This window comes from Schistocerca piceifrons, chromosome 11 (genome assembly GCF_021461385.2).
Source record: "Schistocerca piceifrons isolate TAMUIC-IGC-003096 chromosome 11, iqSchPice1.1, whole genome shotgun sequence".
Taxonomy (NCBI): domain Eukaryota; kingdom Metazoa; phylum Arthropoda; class Insecta; order Orthoptera; family Acrididae; genus Schistocerca; species Schistocerca piceifrons.
Genome location: NC_060148.1, coordinates 151,510,582 through 151,525,275, shown reverse-complemented (window position 1 = coordinate 151,525,275; position 14,694 = coordinate 151,510,582). Strand labels below are relative to the sequence as shown.

At 40.4% G+C, this 14,694-nt stretch overlaps 1 protein-coding gene across 3 annotated transcripts in view; it reads left to right on the top strand.

Annotated features, from left to right (window-relative positions):
- LOC124719898 (neprilysin-2-like) overlaps positions 1-14,694 on the top strand; it is a 252,554-nt gene that overhangs the window by 96,942 nt on the left and 140,918 nt on the right. For all 3 annotated transcript variants that reach the window (XM_047245086.1, XM_047245084.1, XM_047245085.1), the window contains exon 2: positions 10,985-11,118. In XM_047245086.1, the coding sequence (XP_047101042.1) occupies positions 10,985-11,118 (134 nt within the window). The remainder of the gene's footprint in view (positions 1-10,984; positions 11,119-14,694) is intronic.

Here is a 14,694-nt window from a genome sequence, read left to right as displayed (position 1 = left end):
AGGATGGTTAAATAGGTGTTAATTAGCGTATATTTGATGCATTTTATATTTAAAAGATTTAGGGATTCAAATGGAACAAAAAATGAAATGGAAAAATAGTTCCATAGCAAGATTCGAAGCAGCGATCCACTGAAGACGCGATTGTCATTGTTAAACGCTACCGAATCAGGCAGGCGGTCCACTGCGAAAAGAGCCTTAATTTTAGAGAGTTACTGTAGCTTGGAGAGATTCAAAACCGATTTTCTTGCGAATTTTTGAGAATTGCATCGAACAGCACGGGAAGACTGATGTTTCAGTTCTGCACTTCTTGCACTACGGATACGAAGATCACGGAAATCCGCTTGCTGGGCGGCCCCCTGCTGGGACCACTGCGCAACAGGTGTGGCGCGCTGTCAGGGGCGAGCGAGGACACGTGTAGCGGGCGGTCCCCCTGCAGACCCGTCTCTGCCGCTGCTGGGACAGCTGTGGGTGGAGTGGCGCGCCGGCTGGGGACGCACCGCACGGCCTCAGTGTGCGGCTCAGCAAGGGGCGGGTCTTTGCCATCGAGCAACTGAACGATGCGTAGAGCGCACCGACCGCTGTCTACACAGACTTGGCGATTGCGTTCAGAAATGGTGTCAAGCGTTTGTATAACTTTTAAGTATAGCGCAGAATTCAGTGGAAGTTACTTGGCCTGCCATTATAATGTAAACTTAACCCTCAAAGTCCCGTCGTACAACTATAAACACGTCTGTAGTCTGCAAAGCACAGTGAACCGCACTTCACTGCGTGCTTAGCGTTGTCCAAATGCCAACCCCAGACCCACGATCTTTTTCGGACTGGGGCAAAAGCTCAATAGTGGCGCCCCCCCTTTTCTCCCTTTTCCGGGTTTGAGATAGGACGTCAAAAATTTAAACGAAACCGATTTTTCAAAAATATGTTAAGTTTGTGGCGCATATCTTTCTAAGAGTTCAATATATGAAACATATATCATGGGGGAAATGCAAGATTGGTCTTAAGTGTGCCAAAGTGCAATGCCATGCCTCTCCATGCAGCATTCTTCTACCACACGTCACTGTACTTCACTCTATTGAACTGAAACATGTACACCCACCAAAAACAGTTTAGCATCACCTCGTTTCCGAGTGTTCCGAAGCCTGTACAGAAAATTGGAATATAGATCAACAGAAACATCATTTCCGCCCTTTTTATTGCTCATGAAAACCACACATAGCATGTCGTATCACAATACAGCGAGATCTTCGGCGGTGGAGGTCCAGATTGCTGTACACACCGGTACCTCTAATACCCAGTAGCACGTCGTCTTGCACTGATGCATGCCTGTATTCGTCGTGGCATACTATCCACAAGTTCATCAAGGCACAGTTGGTCCAGATTATCCCACTCTTCAATGGCGATTCGGCGTTGATCCCTCAGAGTGGTTGGTGGGTCACGTCGTCCACAAACAGTCCTTTTCAGTCTATCCCAGGCGTGTCCGATAGGGTTCATGTCAGGAGAACATGCTGGCCACTAGTCGAGCGATGTCGTTATCCTGAAGGAACTCACTCAGAAGATGTGCACGACGAGGGCGCGAACTGTCGTCCGTCCAGACGAATGCCTCGCCAATATGCTGCCGATATTGTCGCACTATCGGTCGGAGGATGGCACTCACGTATAGTACAGCCGTTACGGCACCTTGCTTGACCACCAGCGGCGTACGTCGGCCCGACATAATGCCACCCCAAAACAGCAGGGAACCTCCACCATGCTGCATTCGCTGGACAGTGTGTCTAAGGCGTTTAGCCTGACCAGGTTGCCTCCAAACACGTCTCCGGCGATTGCCTGGTTGAAGGCATATGCGACACTCATCGGTAAAGGGAACGTGATGCCAATCCTGAGCGGTCCATTCAGCATGTTGTTGGCCCCACCTGTACTGCGCTGTATGGTGCAAACATGGACCTCGCCATGGACGTTGGGAGTGAAGTTGCGCATCATGCAGCCTATTGCACATAGCTTGAATCGTAACACGAGGTCCTGTGGCTGCACGAAAAGCATTATTTAACACGGTGGCGCTGCTGTCAGGGTTCCTCCGAGCCATAATCCGTAGGTAGCGGTCATCCACTGCAGTAGTAGTCCTTGGGCGGCCTGAGTGAGGCATGTCGTCGACAGTTCCTGTCTCTCTGTATCTCCTCCATGTCCGAACAACATCGCTTTGGTTCACTCCGAGACGCCTGGACACTTCCCTTGTTGAGAGTCCTTCCTGACAAAGTAACAATGCAGATTCGATCGAACCGCGCTATTGACCGTCTAGACATGTTTGAACTACAGACAACACGAGCCATGTACCTCTTTCCTGGTGGTATGACTGGAACTGATCGACTGTCTGACCCCCCCCCCCCCCGTCTAATAGGCGCTGCTCATGCATGGTTGTTTATATCTTTGGGCGGGTTTAGTGACATCTCTGAACAGTCAAAGGGACTGTGTCTGTGATACAATATCCACAGTCTATCTTCAGGAGTTCTGGGAACTGGGGTGATGCAAAACTTTTTTTGTGGTGTGTATATCGTTTGCTTTTAGTACCAGAACAGAACTTACAAGACATCCTTGTCGACAGTCATTTTACGAAGTTTTGCATGCAAAAATGAAGTTCGATACTGTTGTCATACTGAATTTACGTAATTATTGAGAAATCACTTACGTAAAATATTACCTAATATGCAGTTATTTTCCCATTTGACAAATAATAATTCTTATGACAGAATTTAGGCAGACTAAACAGGATGTAGCTGACATCACAAGGAAACCCTTCTCGAGGCTCAACTGTTGCTGTGTTAATTCAAAGACACTACCACCATACTTTATGTTTAACTCGAGTCTGATTTTGCTTTACGAATTATCAGTAGCTTGCCCTTTCACAAGCAGTGCAGGTGTGAACATGGTGTATAATTGCTTCCACAGCATCCTCAGTGTCACATGTTATTCAACTAGATCATACACGCCATAATGTCTAACTTCTGAAACCATTCTACAAGCAAGATGATGCAAGTTTCGCAACACCATAAATTTCTCTGGAAATATCTTGCATGCACGGCTGCTGTTTTCATGACAAGATTTATTACTACAGATGTGCTAATTACTGTCGTCTTCTCCATGAACTGCATGTTAGCAGAAAATATAAAAATCATGAAAAGAAAACGGTCTCAGTGAACCACTGTTAGCTGGCTATGTCCTTTACTTCAACCCATCTGCTGTACACCTCGTTCCAAAGACTGGGAGCTCCATAAACGGAAGTGACAAGGCCTTCCTGTAAAAATGGCGTTCCAGGAACGGAACGGCAAGGGGAAAAGCTTGATTGTTCACAGCCCTAATGGCTTCCTACTTTCGTCAGATGAACCCTACACCTTTATTTACAATAAGTTATTGGTTTCTCTGGAAGAAACCAGACTACACTAATGTACGGAAGTGTATAGCACTGAAATAAAATTTTCAACTATAAGTCATAGTCTACTTTTAGGTCTCTTTCCTCATATTCATCTGCAAGTAACCATCAATAAATAATATTAGATGTGTATATAAAACTCCTTAAATGTAAAAGCAATGCTTTTCCATTGTACATATCCCTTATTTTCTTCGAATATCTCAAAAGGATAACGTATGCCCTCAGGAATGCATTTGTTCTTCAATATTTTATTTCCATCTCAAATTGCTGTGAGTGTAGCCCCTATTGGATTAGTCGATGGAACAGCAAATAATTTTTGAGAAACGTTAAAGTTCTGTTGTGTATGTGAAGTACGGTTTTGTGCCCTCACAAATAATTCCAGAAGTGTTTACATCTCTTAACTATTGTTGACTCTTCTTTTTCGGAAATGGTATAATGACTTTCATATTTACCTTACATCCGATTTACGAAAGCAAATGCTTTATGGACAACATGTGTAAGTAGGCTGTTTAGGTTTTTATGTTGGTAACCTCACCTAGCGCTCTGTATGAAAATCACTGGCTGTGCTGTGTGCAGTCTGTGGCTGGTTTGCATTGTTGGAATTTGCTATTGTAGTGTTGGGCAGTTGACTGTTAACAGCGCGTAGAATTGCGCAGTTGGAGGTGAGCTGCCAGCAGTGGTGGATGTGGGGAGAGAGATGGCGGAGTTTTGAGAGCGGATGATCTGGACGTGTGTCCATCAGAGTAAATTTGTAATACTGGATATCATGAACTGATATATATATTATGACTTTTGAACACTATTAAGGTAAATACATTGTTTATTCTGTTTCAAAATCTTTCATTTGCTAACTATGCCTATCAGTAGTTAGTTCCTTCAGAAGTTTGAATCTTTTATTTAGCTGGCAGTAGTGGCGCTCGCTGTATTGCAGTAGTTCGAGTAATGAAGATTTTTGTAAGGTAAGTGATTCATGAAAGGTATAGGTTATTGTTAGTCAGGGCCATTCTTTTGTAGGGATAATTGAAAGTCAGATTGTGTTGCGCTAAAAATATTGTGTCAGTGTAAGCACAGTCATTTATAATTTTTCTAAGGGAATATTTCACATGGTCATCTTCTTCCTTCCACCTGAGAATGTAATTCTTAGACCTAAATCTGGACTTTCAATTCCCCTATGAAAAGGTTTATTCAAATCGGTAAGATATAATATTATTTATTTGGCAAGACCTTCTCTTATCTTTTTGAATTCAGATTGTCATTTTGACGTCCTGACAAATGCTCTATTCGATTTCAATAAGTTATTCATATGAGAATCGTTAAGTGCTTGCCCTTTCACATCTTTAAAATAAAATCTCATTATGAGGAGATGAGCTTTCAATTGTTTTTTGGACTTCGCTATTGGACAATATTTTATTGCATCTATTTTATGTGAATTCTTTCAGTCATGCCCTACAGACATAATATCCTTTCTTATGGGCTATTAACACATTGTCTACACACATTATAATTTACGAACTTACTTCTGCACCCACTATTTTATCAGCTGTTGTGATAAATACTGGTAGTTATGTGTTTAATTCTAATGCTGTACTGCTAGCATTTTCCTACAAATAAAAATGCAAATACTTTTGTGATTCAGGTACTGATGACATCTGCCAATATTCTGTCATTCAGTCCGACCTAGCTGTACACCATAAATCATAAAATTTTTGTAACAGTTGTTTAAATTCATTGGACGGTCAGTTTCACATTTTACTATTTTGTTCAATGTATGAGCGTCTATTAAAACCTGAACTACTCCATATTTCTTACTCACTGTTCTCAAGGGATTATTCTACAGACCACAGCTTTGCTCTACTGTGCCTCATTCCATCATCTTATCACTTTATTTTTGTACTTCTTTCTTCTTCGAAATAGAAATTGGAAACGGATGAATGAAAACTGGTTCGTATTCTTTGGCATCTACCTTGTGTTCAAATCCTTTTACTAATCTATATGTATCAGAAAATGCTCGTTCATTGCCATTAACACCTGATGTAAATCTTGCTTTTGTGTTACTACCAAATCATTAATCTCCTCCACTATTTTCGTTTGCTCATTTATTTTGTTTTCATGATCATCAATGACTCTTTCATTGTACTGCTGTGAACCATGACCTAAGCGGTCTTTTGTCCTAGTGTACTTTATTCGTAATGAATAACTCTGATTTAAGTATCTTCCACTTAGCTCCTCAAAAGCTATTTGGAGTAACTTGTCATTCACTACACATTTTATTGCTTTTTTATTATGCTTCACTAACCACTCTACCCCAAAAATCACTTCGTTTGTTAGTTACATGCTTTATGGACCATTTGAACGATTCTTTTATCAAAGTAATGTAGACTGAGTCAGCTTAGAATACGCATGATTAGTGTTGACATTTAGGAATATATTATCATTATTATTGTTATCAGCTCTACTGAAGAACTTAATTTTCTTGCAGCTACCAGTTTTTAGTTAGAAATTGGTCAGTGGAATAGAATGAGTAGTTCAGGAGAACTGATTTTAAATTAGATTTAAAATCTGCTTTGCTGCCTTTCAGACATTTTATGTTCCTGGGAAAATGATCAAAAGATTTTATTGGTGCATATTGAAGTCCTTTCAGAGCCACTGACAGCTTTAACAGTGGTCAATAAATGTCTTATTTCCCTCTATTGTTTACTGTTCGCTTTTGTGCAATCAATACTTTCTTTCTAAGTATGAATTACCCCAGAAAATTATTCTGTACATTATTGGGGAGGGGGGAAATATGCAAAATATGTCAGAAGGTTGATGGGTTTGTTTCTAAGATTAAAAATTACATGAAGAGCAAAAGTAGCTGAACGTAATTGTTTGAGAAGCTCAGTAACATTTTCTTCCAGTTCAAGTTTTCATCAACATGTACACTCAAAAATTTGGAGCTTTCTATCCCACTTACTGACTCCTGATCATGCACCACATAAGTTATTGTTATGACTGTATTTCTTGCACAGAACTTAAATGTGGTGTCCTTGCTTTTGAATTTAGGGAGAGTCCATTATCAGAATTTTCAGAATTTTATTTACCAAATCATCTGTTGGTTTTTATCTTATGGGATGTATTATGATACAAGTATCGTCTGCAAAACACCAGTTTTGATTCAGTACTTAACTCTGGTATAACTAAGAATTCATCGCTAAGCCATTTACAATGTATTTCAGAATCTGTTATAAACTGTTTCTTGATAGTTTCCCCTACTTTTCCAGTTGCGCCAACTAGTTAATACCTACAACAGGTATCGCTACTATTCCTGCTTAGTTCCTTATTGTTTCAAAACATGCATTTGACATCAGGCTAATTTGCATACCTGGGTCAAGAAAAACTTGTAAATTATTCTTGTAGTCATTTAATGATATTGTTGTCTGTGTTAGGCTTACTAAAGACTTATTCTCATTATCTTCTCTAAAAAAATGCTTTTCTACTGCCAGTTAACTCCAAGATATTTAACTGCCTTTTTATTGTTGTCCGTGTTAGGCTTACTAAAGACTTATTCTCATTATCTTCTCTAAAAAAATGCTTTTCTACTGCCAGTTAACTCCAAGATATTTAACTGCCGTTTTATCTTATCTGGAGGTCTTGTCTACATTTTGCCTCCTTACTTGCTTTCTGCTTATGCTGAATTGTCATATCTTCACCTGTTTCTGATTTGGTAATCTGTTTGTTCTCTACATCTGATAGTTTCTGAAATTCTTTGCTTCGTTTATTCATACTTGTGGAGATTACTGTTTCATTAGTAGTGTGTACAGGGTCGTCACTTTTTGTGTCTGCACATTGCACAATTTGCTGTACAATCCAGCTTTAACCTGATAAATACTGTAATTGTCGTGGCTTTACACCTGAATCATTTCAGAACTATGATTATTATCTTCAAAAGTTTCATCTTTATTTGCAGTTTTCATTGTCTGAGACTATAATTATTTCTCCATCACCATGCTCCTCTGTTACACACCCTACATCTCCCCTAATATTTTGTTTTATTTGCACTAGGTAGAACTATTATCAGATCTGTTCCTCCTTTGTTTAGTCTTTTGTCCTTCTCTTTCCCCTACTCTCTGAAACTGTTATACACTTGACCACATTCCTAAACTTGTCCATTTGATGCATTCTACTGTCACAAGAAGCTCTGCCATGCCCCTTCTTTAGCAACATTGACGTACTTCTGTATGATTCTTTATTTCTCTTGTAATACTGTTCTCCTCCTATTCTTGTTATTACCTTTTTCACACTTTCTGTGCTATTGTAATCATCTACTGTTTTCACTTGTTCTTCACCCTTGAATACATTAAGCTTCTGCTCTTTTGCCGATCTTTACCACAAGGACTGCTATTCGCTTTTGGAACATTTGCCCCACGTATTACATATCTGAATGTTTTACTTTGATTGGACCATTTAGTTCTTTGCACACTTGACAGGTCAGGCGCAGCATTTAGTTTTCCAAATCATTCCTCTGTTAATGGATAAGATACCGTGGAACATGGAGAAAACTTTGGCATGCAATTAAAAACAAAAGGCATGTAAAGCACAGTCAATGAATTGTGTTACCTCATGACAGCGCACGCCTCTATTCTGCTGGTCTCATTTACGAAATTATTCAACAGTTCTGGTGGGAGCAGCTGGATCACCTTCTTCACTGGCAGTATCTTTCTATGAGGAAGGGATAGAAAAGTTAGTTTCCCGCTATGATAGATGTCTGAAGAAATGTGGCAGCTATGTAGAAAAATAGTTTAAGAAAAGCTCTTTCTTCTCAAAATAAATTTTGGTTGGAAAAAGTCTTTTTATGAGTTTTCTTCCAAATCATTTTCCAGGCATACCTCATACTATCCTTATGGTCCTGCTGAATTGATTCGAATTTGTCTTCTGAAACTCCTTTAACATTTATGACAAATTATTCTTCCTGGTCTTGTGGATGATGACTTGGAGGGCTTCCAAAGTGTGTTACAGGAGTTGGAGTGTGACAGTGACGATAAAGTGTGGTAGGAACAACAATCAGTTTATTTATCTATAGCCTTGGTCACAATGGAGTAGAAATTACGATCATGAGTTATCTGATTCCCAGCATGACAGGTAAGGCAAAGGCAGATGAAGACATTGGGATGAAATACGGGACTGCAGTGTGAATAGTGATTATGGAAAAGACAGAAACAACTGGAATGGTAGACATTTTGGTAACTACATACGTAGCAGAGGTAATAACAGAGACGTTTATAGGTATGACAGAGATTCAGGATTGCAGATTATGGAGGTGCAATCAGTTGATCCAAGGAACAATGCATGTACACAGAGCCCACCGACATATGACTGACAATTTCAGTCAGCAACTGATTGTATACTGAAAATATAATGGATACTAGCTATGAACAATTGAGTGTGTGGAATTTTGAAGATGTTGCATTTGCTTGGAGAGAGACAGGAACATGTAAATTCTTTGGTGAGTCCAGTGTTTAAAGTAGATGTTAATGGACTTATTTTTTCGTCTGTTCTTGATATGTATGGCTCTGGATTTGTGTTCAGTGAGGTGCATTTTAGAAGTGTGAAAGTGTAGCTTCATGGCTTACAGTGGACTAAGGTGAAGCGGGCTATCTTTGGAAGCAGTTTTGAAGCTGAGACACAGGTGTGTATCGAATTTTTGTCTCAGGGTGAGAGATTTTCTGTGAATTTTCTAATTGTGCTGAAGCTGGCAATTGATGTTATTTTAAGAGCTGATTATTTTTGTGCATGCAACAAGCAGAAATGGACGTGATTGGTGGTGAAGTGTTACTGAACTATAATGGGTGTTTCATTCGCCATTTGCACTGGGGGACGTATACAAGCAGACACAGCAGTGCATAGAAGAGCTGTGTGTTGCAGTCAGGCAGCATGTTGGTGTCTGTTGGTTGTGGCCGCATGATGTGTGGAGAAACTTGAAGTTATCACAAGAGGAAACTGTGACCACACTTCGTTCACATTGCATAAAACTGAAATTCCATGTGAACATTAGACGATTATTTGCCTCGTCCATTCTGGTTTAGCAAATTGTAATGTGCTGCCCATATTCAAAAACCACATGGTGGGTGGAACACTAAACTTCCCAATTTTAGGCGAGCTACATTAATTTGCATTAGCCGAACCGATAGAATTTATATAATTGTAAACATAATTCTGATTCTAAATTATGATAGAAGCTGAAGAAAGGAGACATTTCTACTGAAATATTAGCACTACGTTAGTGTGATGCAAAGGAGACTAGAATATATGAGTTCCTTCTTGAAACCTCAGTTAAATGATTTCAGTAGCCAGTTCCAAATGATCTCACAGTCTCAGGCAAGAGGTTCTTTCAGCTATAGGGAGCTGGAAACGTGGACATGTGAGATGCCAACTACACGTAACTCATTTACGACTATTTTCAGATTACCTACCTCAGTCGTTTACAGGTCCTTGTTATGTAGAGGACAATAAGTATTAAGATAAAAATGAGCAGATTGAAATGATGCCTACTCACCTACCAAACCACATACCTAAAAGATCCTCTGGGTTCCAAATCTTGTAAGATAACCCAACTTAACAGCATTCCCATTCCAAAAATCAAAAAAAGTATCCTGAATACGAGAGCAAAGCCTTGCGGCTCCATAGTCATCGCAACTACCTTACTACCTTATTAAGTCAACTTGGTGGGAGCTAAGAATAGCTAAACAAGCCAAGGCAGTTGAACAGCAAGCACGCTAAGGTACTCATGGCCAGAGACGGATCAGCAGAAGTACTTTCAAGACAAGTCCATAAAAAAGCGTCCAAGTTTCTGGAAAAATACAAAAAATTCGAACACTGGAAATGAAAACAACATGTCCTCTGGGACATCTGAACTCAATCCTCTCCCACTTGTATCTTCCTCCAAAGAAAATGGTTATCGTACGTTTTTGGACAGGAAATTTTCGTAGGAACCTAAGGGTTAAATTTCGGTCATGTGCGTTAAGTGCTCGCTGTCAAACTATGTGGACTGTGATGGAGCTGAAAAGGACGTACACATCTGCATTTTTTGTCGCTAAACGACTCAGTGCTCATATGCAATTTCTATACCTTTTCTTAATACATTCTGTATCATTTTTAAAACTAAACGCTGTAATTGTTATACCACATACTGTGAAACTAGATTACATTTCCTGTCCTTTAATACATATTTCTGATTTTGTTTAGTGTTAATTTGCTCATTTTTTGCAAACGTTCTAAGGTTCTTGAAAATAATTTTCATAGTAAATTTTAATTATATTTTCTATGGGATAAATGTAAATGGTGCGTAACATAGTAAAGTTAGTATTACACACTTTAAAAAAAATTATTAATATCTTTATGTCATAAACAAAATGGGGTTCCAGTTTTGGGCAATTCCCTCAAAACAGTTTAGTCTTTACTGTTACAACCCTACACGTGACCAAAACATCCAAGAAGGATATTCCACAGCCATCTTCCATTTCGGTGGTAAACTAAGGCAGGCGGTCGTGTTGCGCCACGGTGCTGACTGAGTTCCTCTGCCTGTTGCAGGGGGCCCACGTGCTGCCGCGACTGCACCCCCATGGAGCGCAGGCTGACGCTGGTGGCTGCGACCACGCTGCTGGCAGCCATCGCTCTCGCCGTCTCGCTGGGCGTCCTCTTTGCCAAGTGGCAGCACCAGCCCAGTATGGCCACAAAACTAAAACAAACCTAAATAAACCTCTGCGTGTGCCTTAGCTGCTGCTGCTGCTGCTGCTGGTGGTGGTCTTAACACAGGAGTACGATAGCGAATTCTCTGTCACGACATCCTCTGGCTAGAGTTATGAGGACCCATTCCCCACTTTGGTTCTCATATCTGTTGTCCAGAACTTCACAATCTATAAATCTTCTGGCAAATACCCTTAAACTGTATAAGAACCATAAAAAATTTCATTAAAATATCACATCTCCATACACGTATTGTCAATTTGGAAAAATCAAACCTATGATACCACCAACTTACTTTAACTTTTGAAGTCATCAAAACAGCATAAATGATTCACCGGGAAAAATTTAGTATGTATAAAAAATATGCCATAACTAAAAATCTACACCTAAATGCAGGTACAGCTGCAGATGTAGATGAAGTACCCTAATTCGAAATGAAGTCGAACTGAATAAGGCATGCCGAAGAAATAAGAGCAGAAAATGAGTTACAAAAAGTAGCAGAGGAGTTTCGCTACTATGACCATAAAATAACTGATAATAGCCAAAGTAGAGAGTAGAGAGGATGTAAAATATAGACAGGCTATAGCTAGAAAAGCGCTTTTAGAAAAAGATATATTTGTTAACAAGTGACACAAATTTAAATGTGAGGAAATATTTTAGGAATGTATTTATCGGGATATTACCAATATATGGAAGAGAAATGTGGTGATAAAGAGATCACTCAGAAAGATACGATGCTGTGAAAGAATGTCGAAAATTAGTTAGGTAAATCGAGTAGCTAATTAGAAGGTATTGAATTGAAATGTGGGGAAAAGAAATTAATGGCATGACATGACTGGAAGAAGGGAAAAGTTGGTTGTCACCAAAGAATATACAGTCTGGTAATGGTGAGAAATGTAGGAGTTAAAATGAGGAGACTCTCGGGATGAGATATCGTGCAAAGTTGCACTGAACAACTCTTCAGACTGCAAACCACAACAGCATCACACAATCAAATTTGTTGCACGTGCAAAGTCACTGCGAAACTGGGTCTTTCAAACTTAACCCTGACAGGAGGCTCCCCTACAACTCTTCTACACCACAACCAACATCCTAGAAAAAATGCCACTAACAAGGTGGCACAGTTGTTAACACAATGGTCTCGCATTCGGTAGGATGGCAGTTGAAGTCCAGCCATCCTGGTTTATGTTTTCCGTCATGTACCTAAATCGCTCCAAGTAAATGCCACGTTGGTTCCTTTGAACGAACATGACTGTTGTTGTTTCCGCTCTTTGAAACAATCCTACCTTGAGCACTATCTGTAATCACCATGGTGTCAGTGGTATGATGAACTTTAATCTTCCTTCGTTTTCAGAAAAACTATAGTAGAAAACTATCAAACTCTTGTGTGATCTTTCTTAATAATTACCACAGCAAAGATCGCATAATGGGGCTATCGAACATATACAAAAAAGAGTCGCAAAAACGGTCACGGGTATCTTTAATCAAAGTAAGACAGACAATGACATGTTGAATCACCTTTACTGCAGACACTCGAAGATCGACGCCAACTACCCAACAAAAGTGCACTGACAGTGGCCAGAACCAGCTTTATTTATCATACACATAGGGAGCCCAAAGAAAAGATTAGACTAATGAAGCACACACAGCGTGCACAGAGGTGTTTATCAGTAATTCTTCCCACTGCACAGAGGCCGAGCACAGGCACTTGTGTGTGAAGTCAGGTCAGCTGTTGGAAATCTGTGGTGCACCTTCTATGCTAATAAAATATTATTAGAGTTCCCAGTTTTTACAAGTAGTTGTTTCTCTGCGCTAGCCTCGGCTGCCCCTCATTCAGCTCCGTCGTGGATTCTAACTGACGTCTGTCCAGTTAGCGAAGTGGTTGCTCGCTCAGGAGAAGGTATTAGAGAGCCTGGCGCCACGGCAGGTTGATGGCGAATAGGGAAAGTCGTCGCCCAGCGTGAAGTGACCTTGCTTCGGCTGCTGAAGTATTCTCCATCACACTCTGAATTCTACGATGATTCTTGATGACCAATCCGCGATGTACCCCCGTCAGTAGTCGTGTGATCGGTTGATCCCCTCCCTAACACCTGGTACGTTTGAACAGCCTTAGATGCCTCTGTGTTGAAGAGGTATGTGGATCCAAAGAGGACCTGTGGTGTGGTGTTGTGAGGAGACAGCCAGTTTCTCCATCAGTAGACGGAAGGTGGCGGGCAGCCAGAGGTACACCAGCTGGACACCATCGTCTCAAGTGCATTGTCGGCTAATTCATAGACTGTGCTGTAGTTTATAGGACACAGATCCACTACAGTATCATAATCATGGAATCACGACCTAGCGAATATGCTCGTCTTACTGCATTTAGTTTTCTTTCGTAGTCTTCTTTCCTGCTGTATGCGTATTCCCACTGAGCATATGGTGTGATAACATGTTGACTACCTAACCCATTTGGGACATACTGGCGTACTTCCTGATTCCGCCTCTGCCTGTGGTATGACTTAATTTTCCTGTGGTAATTTTTATGAGTTGTAATAAAAAATTTTAATTTCCTACCCCTGTGCTGTAACACCAGGCTCTGCATGTGTATGCAAGAGCAAGAAACGCTATTGGAAGGACCCTCCTCCAGGAACTTCCCTTTGCTTTACAGAGTGTGGATGATGGCACATGTGGACAACGTCATTGACCAGAATGTCATTGCATCATGGGTTAAAGCCGACTAGTCGCCTTAGTGGCTAACATGTGGAACTACTATTTGGAAAAATTAGGGTCAGAATCCGCATCTGGCAATATAATTCAAGTACTCTGCAAATTCTCAATGACCAGTTTTCCTTAAAAATTTTGAGTCCATTTATCTACTCCATTCTCCTACCATCGGCAGATGCTTTGTTTGTTATCTGGGAGGGCGTCTCTGAGGCAGAACATTGAGAGTAAAAGTTTATCCCTAACCTATGAAAGTTCTAATTTGGCTGGACATCATCATACTTGTTTAACACATTTGCTTCCTATGCTTCTTAGATTTACTACAATCACTAACTCTTTACATAATCGGTTCAATAGGTTATCCGATTCTGTATAGAATCAGTTCAGTTTTTACTCTTCTGGAAAGCTCTGAACACAACTACTGCAAAATGGTCACCTTTTCTTGTTGACACTTCTTGATGAATGAAAACCCTGTTAGAAGCTGGGAAGGTTGTGCGGTTATGAATGTGCGCAATAATTTGCTACACTGTCTGCATCTGTCTCCACGTTGGCGTCTGAAAAGACGTGCAACATCTTGCAGCTACTGCAACAACACACGTTTCCTACAGCTACACCACAAAGTCTGTCTGAATTGACTGCACACTGACAAACAAATATTCAAGCACCTATATGACTGCATGCAACCGACGCGTTAACAACACACAGCAATATTGCTTCTGTGTCTGCTTTGTGTACTTCTGATGCAGTGACTGACTTGCAGCTGCATGCAAGTGTCTGCAATATTGCCTCTCTTTGCTGCTGTGAAATTAGTGTGCGTACTAGGAGGAGTGTGCACTAATGCATGTGTGGTATTG